At 37.1% G+C, this 20,431-nt stretch overlaps 1 protein-coding gene across 1 annotated transcript in view; it reads left to right on the top strand.

Annotated features, from left to right (window-relative positions):
- The window catches only part of LOC139726580 (integrin alpha-PS2-like), a 45,884-nt gene that overhangs the window by 23,293 nt on the left and 2,160 nt on the right, over positions 1-20,431 (top strand). Inside the window, exons 9-27 of the mRNA XM_071637568.1 lie at positions 550-656; positions 1,763-1,868; positions 2,559-2,661; positions 4,927-5,030; positions 6,073-6,163; positions 6,650-6,695; positions 7,699-7,803; positions 8,318-8,373; positions 8,960-9,105; positions 9,485-9,625; positions 10,901-10,965; positions 11,983-12,130; positions 13,377-13,454; positions 14,801-14,880; positions 15,499-15,588; positions 16,189-16,294; positions 17,045-17,212; positions 17,832-18,074; positions 19,992-20,114. Of these exons, the coding sequence (XP_071493669.1) occupies positions 550-656; positions 1,763-1,868; positions 2,559-2,661; positions 4,927-5,030; positions 6,073-6,163; positions 6,650-6,695; positions 7,699-7,803; positions 8,318-8,373; positions 8,960-9,105; positions 9,485-9,625; positions 10,901-10,965; positions 11,983-12,130; positions 13,377-13,454; positions 14,801-14,880; positions 15,499-15,588; positions 16,189-16,294; positions 17,045-17,212; positions 17,832-18,074; positions 19,992-20,114 (2,106 nt within the window). The remainder of the gene's footprint in view (positions 1-549; positions 657-1,762; positions 1,869-2,558; positions 2,662-4,926; positions 5,031-6,072; positions 6,164-6,649; positions 6,696-7,698; positions 7,804-8,317; positions 8,374-8,959; positions 9,106-9,484; positions 9,626-10,900; positions 10,966-11,982; positions 12,131-13,376; positions 13,455-14,800; positions 14,881-15,498; positions 15,589-16,188; positions 16,295-17,044; positions 17,213-17,831; positions 18,075-19,991; positions 20,115-20,431) is intronic.

The following is a 20,431-nucleotide window of genomic DNA, read 5'->3' on the forward strand; positions in this document are numbered from 1 at the left end:
GTTTAATACTAAATGGATATGACTGTGACAGATCTGTACACGCTAAGAATCTAAGTTAAGTTGGTCTCTAGAAATATTGCCCTCTCTCCAGATCACTTTTTTTTTTAAAATTTGAATATCTAAATAGTATTTTCTAATCCAACTCCGTTTCATCCATCATAACATTGGTATCGATGACCATAACTTCTGTGATTCAAGCTTAGGGACGTTTTTGTATGATAATCACTTAAAAAAAAATGTAAATTATTAATAATTATTATTAGGCGAATTGTGTGATGTGAAGCTACTTTACCGCCGTGTATGTCCTTCGACCGTAGTCTTGCATTCAGCCGTTGCCAATATCCTCAATAACTGAGGAAGATGCCTCCTCATTACTACTACACGTCTAATGCGCACCATCTCCTATTCCAAGGAGTGTACAATACAACATACACGTTGGTAAAGTAACAGTGTGGAATTATGTCTCAATGAAGATTGCATGGACTTTGAGGGCTAGACTCGAGCCCAGGAGATTTAAGTAATTCATCTCCTCTGTTGTTGTATTTGAAGGTAGTCTTGTACAACAGTAACTTGGAACAGTACCATGCCCTGGAGAACGGAGACATGGGGTCATACTTCGGCCACACTCTGGTGGTTTCCGATCTCAACAACGATGGGTAAGTAGAACTCGCCATTGATCTTGGGCCTGAGTTGTGATAGAGGATGAATAACCCGCCACGTTTCATTTTAAGGAGTGGAATAGTCATCAGGCGGCAACCCGGGTCAGGCTGGGTGAGGGTGTTACTCCTTTCTTCCATTCTGCTGTTGTTTCTATGGTTACATCTTTCCCTCTCCTATTCTCTCCCTCCCCCCCCCCCACTCCCTCTATGCCTTCCTCTATCTCTTTCTTGTTCTGCAAGTCTCAACACCTCCCTCAGCTTTCTTTTTCTCTACTGCCACCCTCCCCCCCCCCAAAAAAAAAATACACAAAACAAAACAAAACAAAAACCTGCCATTGATGTGTTGGCACATTCGGTGTATAAATATTAAAGCCAAACATTTTATTCGTTGCGTCAATCCAGCCATCATCGCTATGTCTCTTTGATGTATATACCATCAGTATTCTTTCAAAACGGTGTCATGACTTACTCTTAAGTCACTTACAGCTATAGCTTATGTCTTTATCTGATATCATAAGCAGATGTACTGAGTAAGCTATAGGATATTATGTTGATGCTTCTGCACCCTCCCAATAAAATACAATGAGTGTCAAAAGTGCTGTTGTGTGTTACACGCTGTATTTGCGTACATCTGATGTTTCCAACCATTTTTTTTCCTAAAATAGTCACATTTGGAGTGTAAATTTGTGTTGATTTACTCAAATTGAAATGTTTAACTGAAAATGAAAATGACAAGGAAAGAAAATTTAGGCACCGTAGGTGTCTGACCGATACTTCTGACAAATCACAAATTTATGTATCTGCATGCATGTCGTTTCGTCGAGGTTTTCAGGTGTTTCTATACGTTTTCAATCCATTTTCCACTGTTTTCAAATGATATCCTTTACTTTTTCTTTGAGGAGTGGGGCTGCAATTACAAGTAACGAATTAGTATATCATTCGAATTATCTCTCGCTCATTTTAAGAAACTAACAGATCATTTGAGGCTTTCGTAGACCTTGAGGATAGTCGGTGATTAACTCAGATATACATGATTCGATGCTGGGAAATTGTACTTACATTTGGTAGAGGAGGTCACTCACTTTGTACGGATGTTGTTACAGATGGGATGACCTGGTTATAGCCGCGCCGCTCTTCACCGATTTGTTCGCTACTAACAGCTCGTCGTGGGAGATTGGGCGAGTCTTCATCTATTACAACGACAGACAGGTGTGGTGCTTCATCCTGTCAATCTAAATTCTTAAAATGAAGATAAACCATGGAAGTAAATTAAAATATAAACCATGCAATTTATGATATAACGCATATCTTTCAAAACATATCCCATATATTATACTTGTAATGACAGTTTGTAGTTTGATATGCTTATAATGTCAATATCATTTGCATATAGGTGTGCGAAGTCGTATGTTGTATATTTTTAGAAATATATGTAAACATATGTGTGTAACATAAAGTGAAAAGATTGATGATTTTTCGTTCGAGGTCTTTTTTTCATAACTCATGATATTTTCATCCTTTTTGTGTTAAACTCATGATATCAGTGACTCATGTGTCTGGCATCGTATGACACTTACGCCATCATCCAGATTTCATGGCACGCTTTGTGTCGCTTGCTTCTCATGCTCGATGTCTGATCTTCCTCCGTCATAACGTAATTCGTATACCATCTTTCTACAAGTCACTGAAGAGAATTAGTTCACAGTTCACTGTCGCCTTTGGGCAACGCCAGACGTACAAACCGGAAAGTAAGGGGGGATGATGGGAGAGAAAACTTTTATACCAACTCTAGTTGTGTCTGACTAGCTCATCGTCTGATGTTTTTCCTCTTAGCTTTCATATTCTGTGTATATACGAATGATATGAATTGAAATATCTTTTTTCTGGCTTTGTTGGTAGGGCGGATTCGGGACACCGGATATAACCAGTGGTAGGGATGTCGGAGGAGGGTTCGGATATTCGGCTGTATCTCTCGGAGATATCAACGTGGATGGTTTTAACGGTACGTGCGTCGCCCTTTCATGGGCGATCTGATCGTCATCTTTTTATTGTATTTCTTTGTGTGGACTGTAAAAGAGGGTTTTGAAACCCATACCCCAATATTATTAATTTTAATATTATTATTATTATTATTACTACTACTATTACTATTATTATTATCTTATTATCATCATTATTATTTTTTTATTATCATCATTATCATCATTATTATCATCATTATTACTACTACATTTGTACTACTACTACTATCGTTATTATTATCATATTATTGTTATTATTATTGTTATTGTTGTTGTTATTATTATCATTATCATTGTTTTCATCATCATCATCATTGTTTCCATTTCAATGACCATTCTCATTATCATCACCATTATCATCATCAGCAGTAGCAGCGATAGTTACAGTAGTAGCTGTAGATCAATATTCGCATAATGTGCAGAAGAAATAATATAGAGACGTACAATCGACAAGAACATTATCAGAAAAAAAAACTAACATTACTAACAATCAATGTATCATCTATTCGACTTGCTAAAGGGGTTTACTGGAATAACGGTGCACTATTATGTCTGAAAGGTAGCCCCATTGATTTGATTAAAAAAGAAAAAAAACTTAAACACATACGAGGGTATCAGAGGGGCGACGTTTTGGAAATTAAACAAACAGACAAACTTCAATCGAGAGATTTACTTTTGAAAATGTTTTACAGTGAATCGACTTTTAGTAGCCTATAGCCATTCATCCTACCGCAGTTCGATCACAGCCATATAGGCTTAACTACTTTCAAGACGCTATGAAAATTATATTTTTTTATAAGAGCAGGAATTAGTTTTCTACACCACTATTATAAAACGTCTGACCTTTTCACCCAAATAGTGAGTAAAATATTACGATGACAACTGTGTTGTGACCCCGACAAGATTGCTGCAGAAGGGATATTTATATTTTCTTGATTCCTCTGGCCATATAAGCATTGAATTGATGCTTCAACCTTGCTATTGTTTGCACAAGAGCGACATCAGATCATTCCAGTGAAGCCAACACTTCCTGTCGGAGATCAGCGAAAATCCCTCACTCTCGAGTTCAAGGATATGTTATCAATGATATTTATATGAATTGGTGGGATTCTTAAACTAAAAAGAAACGACACAGGTAATTCCGCAGTAGGCTGAGGTGAGAGCGTCGTTGTTTTAAGAAGGATTTATATGTGGTTCTAATTCTAGGGCACGGTATGAGAATAAAAAAGAAACGCTGAAAAGGATAATTGATTTTAAAAATTCCTGCGGAATGGCATCTTTCATCCGAGGACCAGCTGCCGCAACACACCTGGGCCAGTCTAATCCGCTGTAATCAAAAACATGGAAAACGCATCAACACTCGCGTCAGTGACTGCAAAGCAATTGTCCGTTCTCTTTCGCTTGATTGATGTCATTTCAGTAGGTGCATTTCGATGCTCTGTTCAGATCTTACCTAAAAAGGATACTGTTTGTTTGTTTGTTTGTTTGTTTGTTTGTTTGTTTGCTTGCTTGCTTGTTTCCTATCTTTATTTCAATAAAAGATCGATGGTTACAAAGAAATGCTAAATATGAATGATATCAATCGCACGAATCAAGCAAACAGGATTTCTAAGTTTAAAAATGAGCTTGGATTTGATATCTGTCAAGATAGATTTTCCTTAGAATGAATTAATGAAATCAGTTTTCCTCCAATGAGAATGGATCTCATACATTAGGTGAGCATCAGGTAAACAACAAAATTGTAGAAATTCTGAGAAAAGATCGATTTTTTTTGTTATTTCTCAAGGCATCTAATTTCAAAAAAAAATGTGTTCTCATGGCAACATTTATAAGAATAAGATTGCAACCACTATCTAGATGACATAATTTCAGACCTCATCATAGCCCTTCTTTTCTACAAACGTTTATCGAATTCTTCAGCCGATATATGGCTGAAAGTTGGAATATTCATACTCTTTTGTCTTGATGCTTACTGAATATGTTTCCGAAGATGAAATATCCCAATTTATTTTGCTTCTGAACTCTTCATTTAGAATTTCGAGCAATCCACGTTTTGGAAGACCTTGGGGATTCATAAATTTTATTATAAATAATATGCCTGTTTCATTTTTTATATCATATGTGTGTGTGTAAATTTTCCCCTTTTCTGTGAGATGAAAGTGGTGGTAAAGGGCGGGGTTGGGGGGATGCATTGCTTCTGAGAATAACTGCACTGGACCGACGTCGTTTTGACCATTCGTTCCCAGACCTTGCCATCGCCGCACCGTTCATTGACGCCGGGAGGTCGGGTAAGGTTTTCATCTACCACGGCATCGGTTACAACGTACGCCTTCCACTGAGACCAGTCCAGGTACTGTCCAGGTTTTCGTCACTTTTCGTCACCTTTTCGTCAGTTTTCCGTCCCCTGGAATTTTCCATTGACAAGCATAATTCCGAATGAACATCTAAAGACCAAATCAAGATTTCTTATGTCTACGTTGTGTTATGTAAGATTGAATTGAATTGAATTGGATTGAATTGAATTGAATTGAATTGAATTGAATTGAATTGAATTGAATTGAATTGAATTGAATTGAATTGAAAATTAAAAGATTGGATACAATAACATTAAAATGGAACGTGCGATTCTTCGAGTTTTCAAGTTCTATGTCGTCACAATGTTGATGATCCCACGAGTTCTGTTCCATGTCCATTACATTGTGTCAAACAAATATTTTTTTTACCGTTGTACAAATTTATTTAAGTTTGTAACGATTTTTTTTACGTCATACCCATGTCTGGGCGTATCATTATATTTGCAGTACTGTAGTAGAAACAAATGTTTACATCTACGAAATGTCGAGAGTCGATATGAGGATAAGTAATGCTTATATTCATCATGTTCACTCCGTAAAGACAAGATATCATCTTCTACGAAAGTACTCAAAACATAATAATGTGACTTACCATAACAGGCACAGTATTGTGAGCTGTAATAGAGCAGTCTCGTGAGGTATAAAAGCAGCACTCATTTTACCTTTTGCCCCGCGTGGAAGTCAAGGACTGATATGACGTGAATGTATGAAATCAGCTACAAAGATTAGTTTGCCGTTAAAATTCAACAGTTCCACCTTCACTTAGTAGTCTCTATACGATTGTCAATTTGAGTGAAAGATTCCTTACACATCTCTCCCCCCTCCCCCCCAAAAAAAAAATCTTTTCACTCCGATTTTTCGTGTATTATCCATGTATGACATTAATTATTTCGACGAAAAAATAGTTTGATAATCAGGGCCAGTGATGTAGGAATGATTGATGCGGGGGGATCTCAGTGAGTGTCAAAAATAGAAACATACTTTCTCTGATAAGAGAAGATATTGACAAACTATATCTTATCCCGTATCATTTTCCAGATCCTTGAATCTTCCCAGTTCGGACAGTCTTTGATTCCTTTTGGCTCAGCTCTGTCGTCTGGTGTTGACATCGATGGAAATTCATATCCAGGTAAAACATATTAAACACTGTATATTGTACTATATAAATCATAAACATAATAAATATGGCCACCAGATTATTTGCCCATATATTCCACCAAACAAAAAGGCATATTTCCAACTATACGAATAGATTGTTTCTTCAAACATTAATGACAATTGAGTTGTGTCCCGGGAGAATATGCTTTGATTTTCTTCTCAACATTGGGGGAAATGATTGAGGTAAAAATAAACAGGTTTTGCTGTGATTGCTTGTAAATTGATATTGGTGAAATGATGATACGAAACGACGATGGTATTTATTGAAACTTCACCACGAACACTGTCGTATTTGAACAGTTTGGAGAAAGTATAGACTAGTAGCGTCGCAATGGCGTAAAATCTCTGTACAATTGTTATTTTGTCTGTTTTGAACATTCCTTATTTTGTCCGTGTTGCACATTCACACATTCACACATAAAAGAATATGCATTTTGTTGTTCACGTTATCTTTCAGATCTTGCAGTTGGTGCCTACAGGTCTCAAGTTGCTGTTGTGTATAGGTATCGTTTCAGTTTCATTGATTTCAATAATGAATATAACACTTTAAGTGTGAATTATGCTAAGAATCTTCATGAAATAATCAGTAAAATCAAGTTCGTTTGTCATCTCCTCTCAAACAGGATTGACAATAACGGCACTGTAACTTCCTGGAATACAGATACGTGTATTACCGAAAGAAGAAGTTGTAATAATAGTAGCTGTTGTAGTAAAAAAAAATGTAATAGTCTAGTGACAGAGAGATAATAGTAGTAGTAGTAGTAGTGGTGGTGGTAGTAGTAGTAGTAGTGCTGGTAGTAGTAGTAGTAGTAGTAGTAATAGTAGTAGTGGTGGTGGTGGTAGTAGCTGTAGTAGTAGTAGTACTGGTAGTAGTAGTATAGTAGTATTAGTGGTGGTGGTGGTAGTAGTAGTAGTAGTCGTAGTAGTGGTACTAATAGTAGTAGTAGTAGTAGTCGTAGTAGTGGTACTAATAGTAGTAGTAGTTGTTGTTGTTGTTGTAGTATATAGGCGAAGTTTAATGATGGGAGCATCTGGTAGCAAGAGTATAGAAGCAAAGAAGCGCTCAATCAGTCATTGGTGAAAATAGCAATAAACCAATAGTTAACACAGAAGTAGTAGTGATACTTTATTAGCACTAGCTGTGTCGTATTCCTGTAGTATCATTGCCATGCTCGCTGTCGCTGTAGCATTCAGTTGTAATGTTTCTTGCAGTTAGTGGTGTCTTCTATGAGCCATATATGGCATCATCTTCACAGTAACAAGTCAATAAGTTATATTGTTGGTAATTGGCTCTCTGTACCCGGAAAAGTTGTTTTTGTTGTTGCTGTAATATGAATAAAATTATTACCACCTTCCTTACCAACGCTTACCAGAACCAAGTCGTTTGATATTAAATTTTCCTATGGTGCCATCACTTCACCCTTAGCTATGGCAACACTGCCGATACCAATACATCGTATCGTCCTCCTTTTTGTCAGTCACCTTGTAATTGTCGTCTGTATACAGATCACGACCCTCGTTCACGGCCTCAATTCAAGTCCTTCATCGATCACGGCTGATCGATCTCGACGTCCTGGATACTCGGCTTCTAAACGGACAGAGGACCACAGGGTGAGCTACAAGTAGTTGTTTTTTCAGGCAACTTTCAGTAGTTTGCATAACAAATTTGTATTTGTACCCTATACAAATCAACCGCTGTTTTACTCTTTAATTTAGAGGCAGTTACAATATACGTTATGAATTATCAAGTTCTTTCAATCTGGAAATTCTAAAACAAAATTCCAATGTTTTTAAAGAGCAGAAAGTGTGGTTATAAGAAGAAAAGAATCTAAATCGCAGATTCCAAGGTTTTAGCTGTACTTTACTCTGTCAGGTCAAGTTTTCTACATAGATTATTTGAGTCTGTCTGGTCAAAAGGATAAAATAATCGGTGATTATCATAAGAAGGGGAAACGTAACAAAGAAGAAGTATGAATCGCATCTAACTCTGTTTGCATTGTTAGAAATCAATGATCTACAGCAGCTAAAGTTAGACCCACCTGTGAACAGAAAAGCGCCCCAATGTCATGTATATTTTAATCCTTTTTTTTTTCATCTGCCTTTTTTCAATGACCTCCATTGATAGGTTACACCTTGATATCTGCATCACTTTCACTGGCTATGGACTTCCTGAGACGGTTTGTGAGTTCTCCTCTCATACATGTCATCATTTTTGTTTTAATAAAGATAAGCTATTAGTTTGCTGCCAGTCTCGTTTTTAAAGCCACATCGTTTTGATTTGAACAGATTTATTTCGTGATAATTATTCAGTTATCATAAGTGTTACGTTATCATTCAAGAATGTGATTAATTCGATCGGATAATTAACTTTATATTAAGTACAATTATTCATTGTTCGAGACTCCAAGTAGAATTCAAAAAATTGTCTTTCATTTAACCTTTAGAAAATTTCAGGCATCCTCCGATGTAGTGAGGAAAACGTGTTTTACGAAAGCAGATTAATGTCATATTGAATTGAAAAAAATTTATTAGAAATCCGTCCACATTATTTTGCTGTCGTTTCTGCTGAGATTTAGCATGATTATATTGAGACACAAAAGGCGATGCCCTAGCCTGGCTTGGCAGCCTGGACTTACAACTCTAACTGCGCAAGTGCATGCCATACGATAAGAAGATTTCTACAGAGATAATCTACTGCAAAGATGGCTTTTGAGTTCTGAGATGAACGAAATAAGCTCACTTTCGAGTGTTGTCTTTTGCCCTACAGCAATGGAATATTCGATCACTCTGGATGCTGGCCGATCACTCTCACCACGCGTGGTGTTCCTGGGATCGAATTCGCCAAGGCTACGCGCGGCCACACCTGTATCAACCAGACGCACCCACTGTTTTATCCACTCGGCCTACGTCAAAGTAAACATGAACAACCTGTATCCACTATACTGTATATGCTCTCATAAGATCTTGAAGAAGTTATGAAATGAGAAAATTTTTTCTGACCTTGTTAACAGTTGATGGACTGATTCAGAATTTGACATCTTATACGTAATCTGGTTACATGTTCTAAATATTTGACAATTGACATTTAAACACGAGAAACACGTAATAATCCCCACTATAGGAAAACACAGATGCTATATCCCCATCAGTATCTTTTACTTAAATTGAAGTATTTAGATAAACAAAAATAAAATCTCCATTCATGATATTGTCAATGTGTGCAAATCCAGTAATCAATTAGTGATTCATCTTTCCCTTTATTTTCTCTTCTTCTTTTTTTGTACTTTTACAGACATCTATCACTGATAAGCAGACACCCGTCGCAGTTCTTGCAAGCTACTGGTACTTGGAGAGAGAGCAAGCCGCCCGCACCCCACCGGGTTTTCTCGTGCCCGTGCTGAGTCGATGGGCTGTGAAGCGAACCACTTCATCAGTGAGTCGTTCTCGCGTGGAGGCGCTAGGAATTAAAGGACAAGTCCACCTTTATATACATGTGGATTGAGTGAATGCAGCAATATTAGTAGAACACATCAGTGAAAGTTTGGGGAAAATCGGACAATCCGTTCAAAAGTTATGAATTTTTAAAGTATCTGCGTAGTCACTGCTGGATGAGAAGACTACTACTGTGTATGATTTCATATGCGTACAACCATTAAAGAAAATAAAAAGAGAATTTTACAAAACTTTACTTTTTGAATAAAGTGCACATTTCTTTGACTTGTTACTGACATATGTTAAGGGTAATATTATTCCCCCTGCCTTCTGAAAGAGAGAAGTCAAGTGTTCTTTTGTTATGCGAGAAAAGTGAAAATATGTTGAATTTTCTTTATTCTTTCTTTATATCGTTGTACTCATGTGACATCACAAGCTATAGTAGTCTTCTCATCCAGCCTTGAGTGAGCAGAAACTTCAAAAATTCATAACTTTTGAACGGATTTTCCGATTTTCCTCAAACTCTCAATGATGTGCTCTACTAATATTACTGCATACACTCAACCCACATGTCTATGAAGGTGAACTTGTTCTTTAACCACTGCAACCTCTTGTCAATTGCGAATTGCAATGCTATACGAATCAATGTTTAACAACACACAACCAAGGTATAAGATTCTCGCGCATGACAGCAAATGAATGATTCGCTCTGCAGAAGATTGTAACATTATCACTCACAAAAAAACCCAAAGGAAAATATCTCTTAGATAATATACATAGTTGTTGTTTTTGAATTGTGCAATTTATCGAAAGGCAAAGAAAATGGGCCCTATATGGACTGGCGTGGGAAGTGTGTCAGTGATACACGGATATTATATTCATACAGCACTTCTTATTAGTCAGATTATGATATTGACAAATTACAACTTAGATATTTGTTGCAGCGGATAAACAGAAAGAATGAAATACCAATTACGCATACAATCGTGTCATGTGGTGTACTACTACACGAAGTATTTAAATTGCAGATTTCGAAGTTTCCACTTTTTCATATTTTCGTTTACCTGGTCAAAAGGCCAGATCAATGAGACTAAAAAGAAAGAAACTTACAATTTCAAACATAACATCTCGCTCAACAGGTACTGTTGTAATTGTTAACTTATTGCTTGTTTAAATTCTTATCAGGTAAAAGCAGCTATGGAAATTTATAGCAGTGGAAATCAAATTACGTCTCTGTTAACTGTTCAATATGATAATTTTGTTTCCTCCCATCTAGTTCGCTTTCAAGAGGAATTGTGCGAATACCACGTGCGCACCAAACCTCATTGTGTCTGTAGAACCGTAAGTTACTTCGATAATGTTCGCCATTTCATTCAAAGTCGCTGTAATTCCTGTATGCAAACAACATTTTTTTTTTTTTTTTTTTTTTTTTGCGAAGAGTGTTACATGCATTTAAAAGGCTAACTCCCCCGGAGTTGGTCTTTATATTTAAACATTATCTGATGATAAATCAATGAGAAACAAATTAAATAACAAAACAATTACATCCCTTTAGATCATAAAAAGACACCTCATGTGTATACCCATGCATTTATCAAATGAAGCTTGTATGCCAGTTTCTGTTGTGTATTTTCATGTTCTTGCAAGGGCAAAATTAAGCAAAACCTGCTGCTATATTGATTTCATGCAAACGTTTTCAATTGACTTGTTTGATCGCTATATCGAGAAAAAAAAAATTTTCTTCAGTGAATTTTTAAAAACTCGATTCGAAACGTTTGTCTCTCAAACAAACTTTAAGTTATATGGTATTTCTTTTGTCACAAGCGCTTCTATATTAATGCGACATAAAGAAAACTCATGTGTTGTGTATATTTAGTAGTCATTTGTTTAATTCTTCTCCTGAAGCAACAATTTTACGGTGAAAACCTACTTAGAGTTGTGTTTGTAATGAAGAAATTCTAGCAAACTACATTTTTCAAGAGTAGTGGAGATCAATACAGGTCTTTGAATCAATGCCACTCATTCCTGCACTATAATACAGTATGAAAGCATAGAAACAAAATGAAAGATTGCTACAAATTTCACCACAGTTTGCATCAGTTTTCCTAGAGGGGAATAGCATTATGAAAACATGGAAAATACCGATCTGACCTATTCATGTGACAGATTTATGGGCTTAATCATAAAAGTCTAGGTCCAGATACTATATACGCCTCAACCGTGTCATTTTGAAATTACAATCTTTTTGCAAGATATCTTATAGGCATGGACGAGATCTATACTGAAAATAGCAATGCCGGTAGAATCGTCCTGTATCAAAATAAATAGACATGTATTCATTCCATCATTAATTCTCAGACGGACCTCGACGGTGACGTCTGGCGGCAGTGAAGATGTCTATCTCGTGGTCGACGTCGAAAACGACGGCGAAGATGCCTTTTATTCCATTCTGGAGGTCTTGGTTCCAGACGACATCTTCTTCTCTAGGCTAGACAAATCTGTGACGGTAAGATTAGTGGCAGTCAGAAGTAATAGTGCCAGTGACAGCAGAGGGGACTTTTTGTAATATCAAACAGGATTATCATATAGAAGCAACTTGACGATGACGACGACGGTAATGATGATGATGATGATAATGATGATAATGATAATGATAATAAACAACATTTATATAGTGCCGTTTATCTGGACAGAACATTAAAAGACGCTCGGCTCCCACAATATGCCACATATTTTTCACAAAGTCATTTGACTGAAAAGTAAGTCTTTTGTTCAGATTTTAAGTTATCAAAGTTGTCGCAGTTTTGAAGGTTGATTGGTAGAGAATTCCACAGGCGTGGAGCAACCGAAGAGAAGGCTCTGTCCCCATATGTTTTGAGGTTTCTTTACGTTAATAGAATCAGCATGAAAGAGATGAATAGTAGATGAAAGAAAGGTGTCATTGTGTTTGTTGTTTGGTTTGTTATCGTCATGATATCCAAATACTTCAACTCGTGTTATTTTATTCATCCGCTGTGTGTATAGTAACTACAGCTAGAATTTATACTGTCATTTGTTTTTCTTTTTGTCCATTGGCAGAAGTCATTGCATCAAAAGCAAGGGCCTATTCGTCTCGCAGATCTTTGTAAAAACATATATTGGTTACTTATACTTGCACGGTGATCTAGTTATCCTTTTTATGCATCTATTTTTGTTGTAATAACCCTTAAAAGATGAGTAACATAAGCGAATAGGTGGAATTTCGTTGAAAATGAGAATAATCATCCGATTGTTGGTTTTGTCAGTTTGTGTGATAAAGTGACGATGGGTGACGATGGGTGACGATGATTACAATCAATTATGATTCTCTGAAATGGTCCTGGTCCATCTTTATTGCATACTTGACAAATCTCCCCCCCCCCTCCTTCTCTCTATCTATCTTCTATCTATCTATCTATCTATCTATCTATCTATCTATCTATCTATCTGTATATCTCTCAATCAATTTGTTAATAATGTCTATTTGTCTATTAAAACATTCGTCAATCGATTTCATTTCGCCACAATCACCCCAAACCTCACATACCACCACCAACACCAACACATTCCGTTCTCCTCCTCCTCCTCCTCCTCCTCTTCCTCCTCCTCCTCCTCCTTCTCCTCCTCCTCTTCCTCCTCCTCCTCCTCCTTCTCCTCCTCCTCCTCGCCCTCCTCCTCGCCCTCCTCCTCCTCCTCCTCCTCCTCCTCCTCCTCCTCCTTCTCCTCCTCTACAGGATGCCTTCGTAACGTGTTCTATCGGGACACAAAAGCTCGTGTGCAACATCGGAAACCCTGTCAGAGCAGGTGGAAAGGTAGGCGATGTGCGGCCTCATAGAATTATGAGTGCTAGTTTTCAAGTGAAAAGCTACGGATCTTTGGATGTGCGGCAAGCCCCCTCTCTATGGAAAAAAAAAATAATGCCTAGGAGCCTTGCGAGTTACATCTTATTCTTTTGATGTCATAATTTTAAGTATCAAATTGTATGCCTAATTTTTTGAAACTGCTATCATTTTCTTTGTTTGAACTGGGGTTTTTTTCAATAAATTCAGCTAAAACATGGTGTGGATTTTCACTTTTCAGTGCATCTTCACACTAAACAGTAACAAAAAGTAACAGGCAAAAAAAGAGAGAAAAAAAATGATTCAAACGAAATAAAACGTTGGGTCGCTGCGCATACGATCAGATGACCTTTCCCACGCAAACCCAGAATCATTAGTGGAGCCGTAGTTATTCATTTAGTCCTAGACCTGAGAATCAAAACCCAACAGTTGGTCTATTCACGGTCACAATAGGATGGCGATATGCCAGGTCGATACTGAAAACGTGGTTTGGGGTATAGTTCCTCAGTCATGGTTTGTCAGTACAGGTGTTACATTTGCAAACAATTTCTGGTTACACCGTTTCTAAAAATAGAAATGAGATATGCTCAATATATACGTATATTATCTTAAAAATATACAAAGGACTCAGTGGATGTCCTGTCGGCTATTCCACTAAACCAGATGTTTTCATTTCTGAAATTATAAAAGGAGCTTCTCCTCTTCTTCTTTAGTGTACGTAAGCCGAAAAAAAAAATGATGTTAAAACGATCAAACTTTGAAAGAAAGCGCGTCCAGCCACTAGATATTATTTAGGAAGGATTTTGCGGAGCAGCTCACTTTCGAACCACAACAGACTTTACTTGTACAAACTGGCATTCTTTACCTCTGAAGCTATTTTACACGATATATTTTAGTATCTTTGCCACTGCTGTGCCATGTGGCTCGGAAAAGATCACTTTGTTCTGTGGTGTGAGAACTGAAATTCACGTTTGAATCTCGTGATCACGTATCACGGACACCGAAACCATCACAAGTGCAATTTCACAACATATATTATTCAAGTAGACTTTGGTATACTGTGTAGAATAACATCTAACAACCTGACTGGTGGACATTTCATCAAATCGAAATTAGGATAAAGAAAATCATCGAACTGAAATCACCAAATATGATATTGTGATTTTGGTCGTAACGAAAGGAGTATGAAGCTGTGGTAATTATTAACGCCATCATTCTCTCATTGTTTCTCCCAAATTTAATGTAGTTTAAAAGAGCAACTTGGCGATGTGCCATTTATATAACAAACTTTGATTAGGTTGTATTTGGTTTCTTTGTAGGTATTACTGGGCATCGTCTTTCAGACGGAGAAACTCTCCGTCACAGATTCACAAATCACTTTTTCTTTCACGGCTAAGAGGTGAGAATCATTTCCTTTTTTATCATTATTGCATCAGGTTAAAGACAGACGTTACATTCCAGGAGAGACATATTAATTGTGGTGTCATGAAATATATAATATATTATGTATATGATATATTATATATATAATATATGATATATAATATATGATATATGGTGTCATTATGGTGTCACACCACGCTGATGATGAGTCACTATGTATACAACAACAAAGAAAATAAACCCAACAACAAAATGAAAGCACGTCTCTATGTGACCACAAGATATTTCAGCATCATTACGGGAGGGTTATGATTGCAAAGGCAGGTAAACGATGAGTGGAGATATTCAATATCAATCAACTATAAAGTAATGATGTTAAGCGATATGATATCAGTTGTTTACCTTGTTTCAGAACTTTGATTCAAAATTTTAGTATCAGAATTTTGTTTCAGAATTTTGGTATCGTTGATATTAAATGCTGAGTGACATCGCCTGAAAGTTTTGTGAGAGCGAAAGTGTAGATTTCTATCTATAGCGGCCTAGTCTAGCAAGTTTCATTAATAGTTTAGGAATACGAGAGAAAACCTGAACATTCCCACGACTTTTTGTCTCTGCATATTTCCGTTTTCCGCAGTGGCGATGACGAGCTCCCTCACTTGGCAGGCAACAATCACGTCAACGTGTCTCTGCAGGTCATTTCTCGCGCCAACATCACTCTCCAAGGGTATGTAACCGGAACTCGTCATGAGTTCAAAGTTCACGGAGAATACTTCCTGACATTGCAGGTTGTAATAATTGTAATACCACAGCAACAGTAAATGGAAATCTTGTGGAATTTTTTTTTTTTTGCGTAGCCTTTTCGAAGTCACTCACGCTGTTGTTACAGTGCCGATAACAAGCCTGTTCACAGTTAGCAATAGTCTGGAATGAGAAATGACCACTGAGACTCTAGAAACATGGATGATTGCTTTACTTAGAAAACAGCCAGTCAGAAAGAGGTAATTTACATGTTACTGCTGAGTGAATTAAATCAATACACATTCACCTGTACATCCCGACACCTAGTTCAAACACAAATATCTAATACTTACTTTGCAACATCATTACTATCATTAAGCATGGTAAAATACTTCCATAGCGAGTCTAGTTTGTGATGTGACTATTTATCATGCCTTTGACATTTACCACGATGTCTGGTTTAGACTTGAAGCGAGTCACAAATCTCATTTATGTCTTTGTGCTTATTATCTCTCCCAATTTAAAATGAGTAATCCGTAATACAACTTGATGAGCGAGTCCCTTTGAATCATTCTATGTATTACAGCGACGTCAATCCCGAACTGCTGATATTCAAGGAATCTCGCTACCCTGCCGGTCGCCTGTTGACGTCACTCGCAGATGTTGGACCCAGAGTGACACAAACAATTTCAGTAAGATTTCATTTCATTTCCAACGCCAAAATTTCTTTTCCCTGTTATATCTCTTTCTCGAAAACGGGTGACAAATATACGCGTCGCAAATTTGTGTTTCATTTCAAGATCATTCTGCACTTAAAAATGTTAGCTATCTTGTCATGTTTGAGACAGATAACAAAATCATTGCTCGTCTTCAAGTCCTTGAAGTAGTACAACGTTAATTTTCTGACACTTTGTAATCTTCCCAGATGTTTAAGATCATCCGATTGTAGATTGCTTGTTGTTTCGAAATCGAAGAAATCATGGGGGATCAGTCATTTTCACATGTTGGACCTGAACTACGGAATCAGTTGCCTCAAGCTATCCGTTACATTTCAAATGTTGACTGCTCTCAAGTTGCCCGAAAGACTCACTTGTTTATATCTACTTTCCAGTAGAATTGTACATTATATAATTTCTTTTTTTCATCGCTATTGTTTCATTTTACTTCCATGTACATGTGTGTGTAATGATCCTTGTATTTCGTAATGCATTTATCGTACTGCGCCTTGAACACATTAGTCATGTGGAATGGGCGCATTGTAAGTACCCTGTATTATAATTATTATTATCATTCTTACCCAAGTGCTTTGATTTGAACTCTTAGTTACGCGAGACATTTCTAACTGATAGTTGGCTGGCTTTGTTTCATTTCAAAACATACTCATACAAACATTCAGTTTGTTTGTTTGTTTTTTCTCCTGTATTCTTCTTACGTACTCGCAGTTCTCCAACAGTGGTCCAAGCTTCCTTGGGCCAACAGAGCTGGTCATCTCCTGGCCAGCCTTTGCTGTCCAAGACGGTCAACTCTTCTATCCCGTCAAGGCGGAAATGGACAATGGTGGCGATTGTTACGTCATCGGTGGCCAGTGGAATCCGGACAATTTAACATCAGTAATGATGATTTTGAAATCATGTATTTTTAAGACTATTATAGGTTAGAATTTTTACATTAGCATTCGAGGTTTTTTCTCTACTCGAATGACAGCACGTATGCAAAGGAAGGTAGTTAAATAGATAGATAGATAGATAGATAGATAGATAGATAGATAGATAGATAATTAGTTACTTAGTTAGTAAGTCGACAGTTACTAAGTCAGTTATTAAATCAAGAATCTCTTTAAAGACTGCCTTCTGTTGAACTCAGTTTATTTTTTTTGTGTGTTTTTTTTTTTGTTGTGTTTTTTGCTGCCGTCTCTCCCCCTTTTTTACTCTACACGTTTATATGCTATTACTTATGGTGACAACAGGCTAACAAAACATGTCTTTGTAAATTTCATAAGTAGACATTGTCGGTGTGGCTTTGATAAGATGGAAACAATCATAATGTGTAATAATTTGTCTGAATGAATATGTTTGACATCTGTAGTAAAAAAAAAATAGCCAAATAATCAATTTGGTCTAATTTAACTGTCGTTAGTCAAGATCATGTGTATTATGACGTCATACATGACGTTGTTGACCTAAAATAATGAGATTTTTGTTACATCATAATAATCTATCTTTCTCGAAGACGGATGAGGGCCATAGAAGGCGGCGCAGAGACCAACCCAGAGCAGCTTTCGACCGACGGAAGCCGCGGGACGCTGGCCCGTTTGAACAACTTGGTCTCCGCACGCTTTCTTGCACGTCGGACCTAGCGCTCTGCGACACGATCGTCTGCTACGTGGACTCGCTGGGCACAGGGGCGAATTCAGTGAGGGACGAGGTGGTCGTCACGGTCACTTCACGATTCCGGGCTGATGTTCTCATCAAGGTGTGTCAATGTGTGATGAGATGTGCTCCTCTATAGAGAGAGGGAACATATTGGAGTGAAATATAAGATATACCAGGATCGTGATAGCAAAGATAGATTGTGTATGATTTTCTTGTGCTTTGTTTTTAGTGTGGAATGCAGAGTTTTGTTAAAATGAAAGAATATTGCTTGGTGTTTCCGAACCTTAATGCGTTCTTTTAAAATGAAACGGAGGATGATTTAAACGTTATCTCCAAGCCTGCTTGTTAACAAAAACGTATTTTGCCCATTATCATACCCTAAATCTAAAACCAATTAAAAAGCACAGCTCTGTTGAATTTTCAGAAATTTCAGAAAATAAGAAATTGCACAAAAATAGTTATTGACCCCTAAAACTCAACTCTATAGCTGTTATACACACATTTATTTGCTCTGTGCAATCATCCAATGCGACGGGGTTGGGCAGGTTCTTAACATTTATGCGAGCATAAAAGGTCGTATGTGTTATATCAACTTCTGGTTTTGAATCATGTGTGATAATTTTTCTTTCAAACTCTTTATAGTACGAAATCTATGGTGGTTGGTGGTATTAAATTCTATCATCTGTTCAGTAGACATCGCGTTGGTGGGGTGACAAAACCTCGTATCTCAATATTTGGTGAAAATGAGTTTTCTTCATTATATTGAAGCTAGGAATCATTACTATGTAATTCCCAATCCTTATATGCCCATCTGCAAAAATAAGGTCACAAATGATCAATAAAAGTTGGCTGTTTCCATTGACTTACATGTTATGGCAGCCATGTTTTTTAGCTCTCCTGAACATTTGACATTTTTGAGATACGAGGTTTTGTCACCCCACCAACGCATCGTCTCTTCATACTTTTAATGGGTATTTGTGGTCGATAGAACTCTATCATAGAACTGAAAAATATTAATCATAATACAGCTGTATTAACATTCGATTTTCACGGTTTTTTATCGTCGTTTTCTTAATCCTCAGTACAATGTCACCACATTAAAACTCATAGCCAGCGCGAAGGCATCGGTGATAAAAAGTTTGCATCCGAGAAATCCCTTCAGAGTGCTTCCTTCGAGTTCGATACCGGTGAGTTAACTTTGCTTTTTCAGCTAAGACAGTGGTTATAAAAGTGCACTCCCGTTATAACGAAGACGGTTATATAGAAATTCCGGTTACAAAGAAGTAAAAATTAAGGCCACAACATTTTCCGCTCCACGTTTTTTTTTATCGTTTATTTGTTCGGTTATAACGAAATTTTGATACAACGAAAGAAAACTGCCGGTCCCGTGGACTTCGTTATAACGGGGAGTCCACTGTAATTTCACACGATTGCCGACTCTTCAGAACTGTTTGCGATTCAAAGGTTTTTCGGGACGGTGTATACCCAAATATACCTTCTTCAATATTGCTGTAATGTCTGATTGTATTCTAATATTCGTGGAGTATTGATTTCTATGAAAATCAGAGCTAGCTTATTGTTAATTCTGACGATGATTTGATTTTGCAGTTATTCGAAAAAGCATTCCAATATCAATTCATCCAATTGTCATAAAACTAAGGATTAGGAGTTTAAATGCAATACAAAAGGATAGAAATGATATAGTGGCATAAGAAAACGTATCAATAATGCCACTCTATGCTATGGGAAATGAAGTAGATTCAAAGAAAAGTCATGACTTGTATGATAATCTTCCAAAAATATTGTCTGATAGTTGCACATACTTTATAATGGTATTGTACATATATATTATAACAACGAAGAGGATGTGATCACTTTTATTATTCTATAATCAGTATTTCTCCTCTTGTTTTCATCATCATCTTCATCATCATCATTATCATGATTATCAATATTTAGGATATTGTCGTCTTAATTGCCATCAGTATTATAATCATCAATGTCGTTGTCCTCGCAGATCAGCATGGTCGTTTTGACGGAGCTTCAACCGCCCCCGCAGGCGGTTCTCTACTGGGTGTACGGAGTGGCCGTAGCTGGCGGGCTTTTAATACAACTTGTACTCATCTTCATCTTAAAAAGGGTACGCAGGTTGCCTGCGATGGTCAGAATTTACAAGATAAGAGATCGATATGCATTTTACCTTACAGAATGCCATTCTTTGCGTTGGCATAAAATATTACAGGTTTAACAAACCGGGGCTAGGCCTACATGCGAAAACCACGAATAGTTGTCACAGGTCAGCAATTGTGTGCTTCGAAGCGTGTGCTCATCCGTAATAATAGATTCCAGTCGAGGTTCTTGGGCTGTGTGTGTTAAAAAGGGCTTTTTACACTTGTGTTTCTTAACCCCGGACTTTCTCTGACCCAGGACTATCGTTAGTCCCGTACCAATTTTTTC

Source organism: Diadema antillarum, unplaced genomic scaffold (assembly GCF_040938485.1).
Source record: "Diadema antillarum isolate AM-2024a unplaced genomic scaffold, OU_Dant_1.0 seq00000090_RagTag, whole genome shotgun sequence".
NCBI lineage: Eukaryota > Metazoa > Echinodermata > Echinoidea > Diadematoida > Diadematidae > Diadema > Diadema antillarum.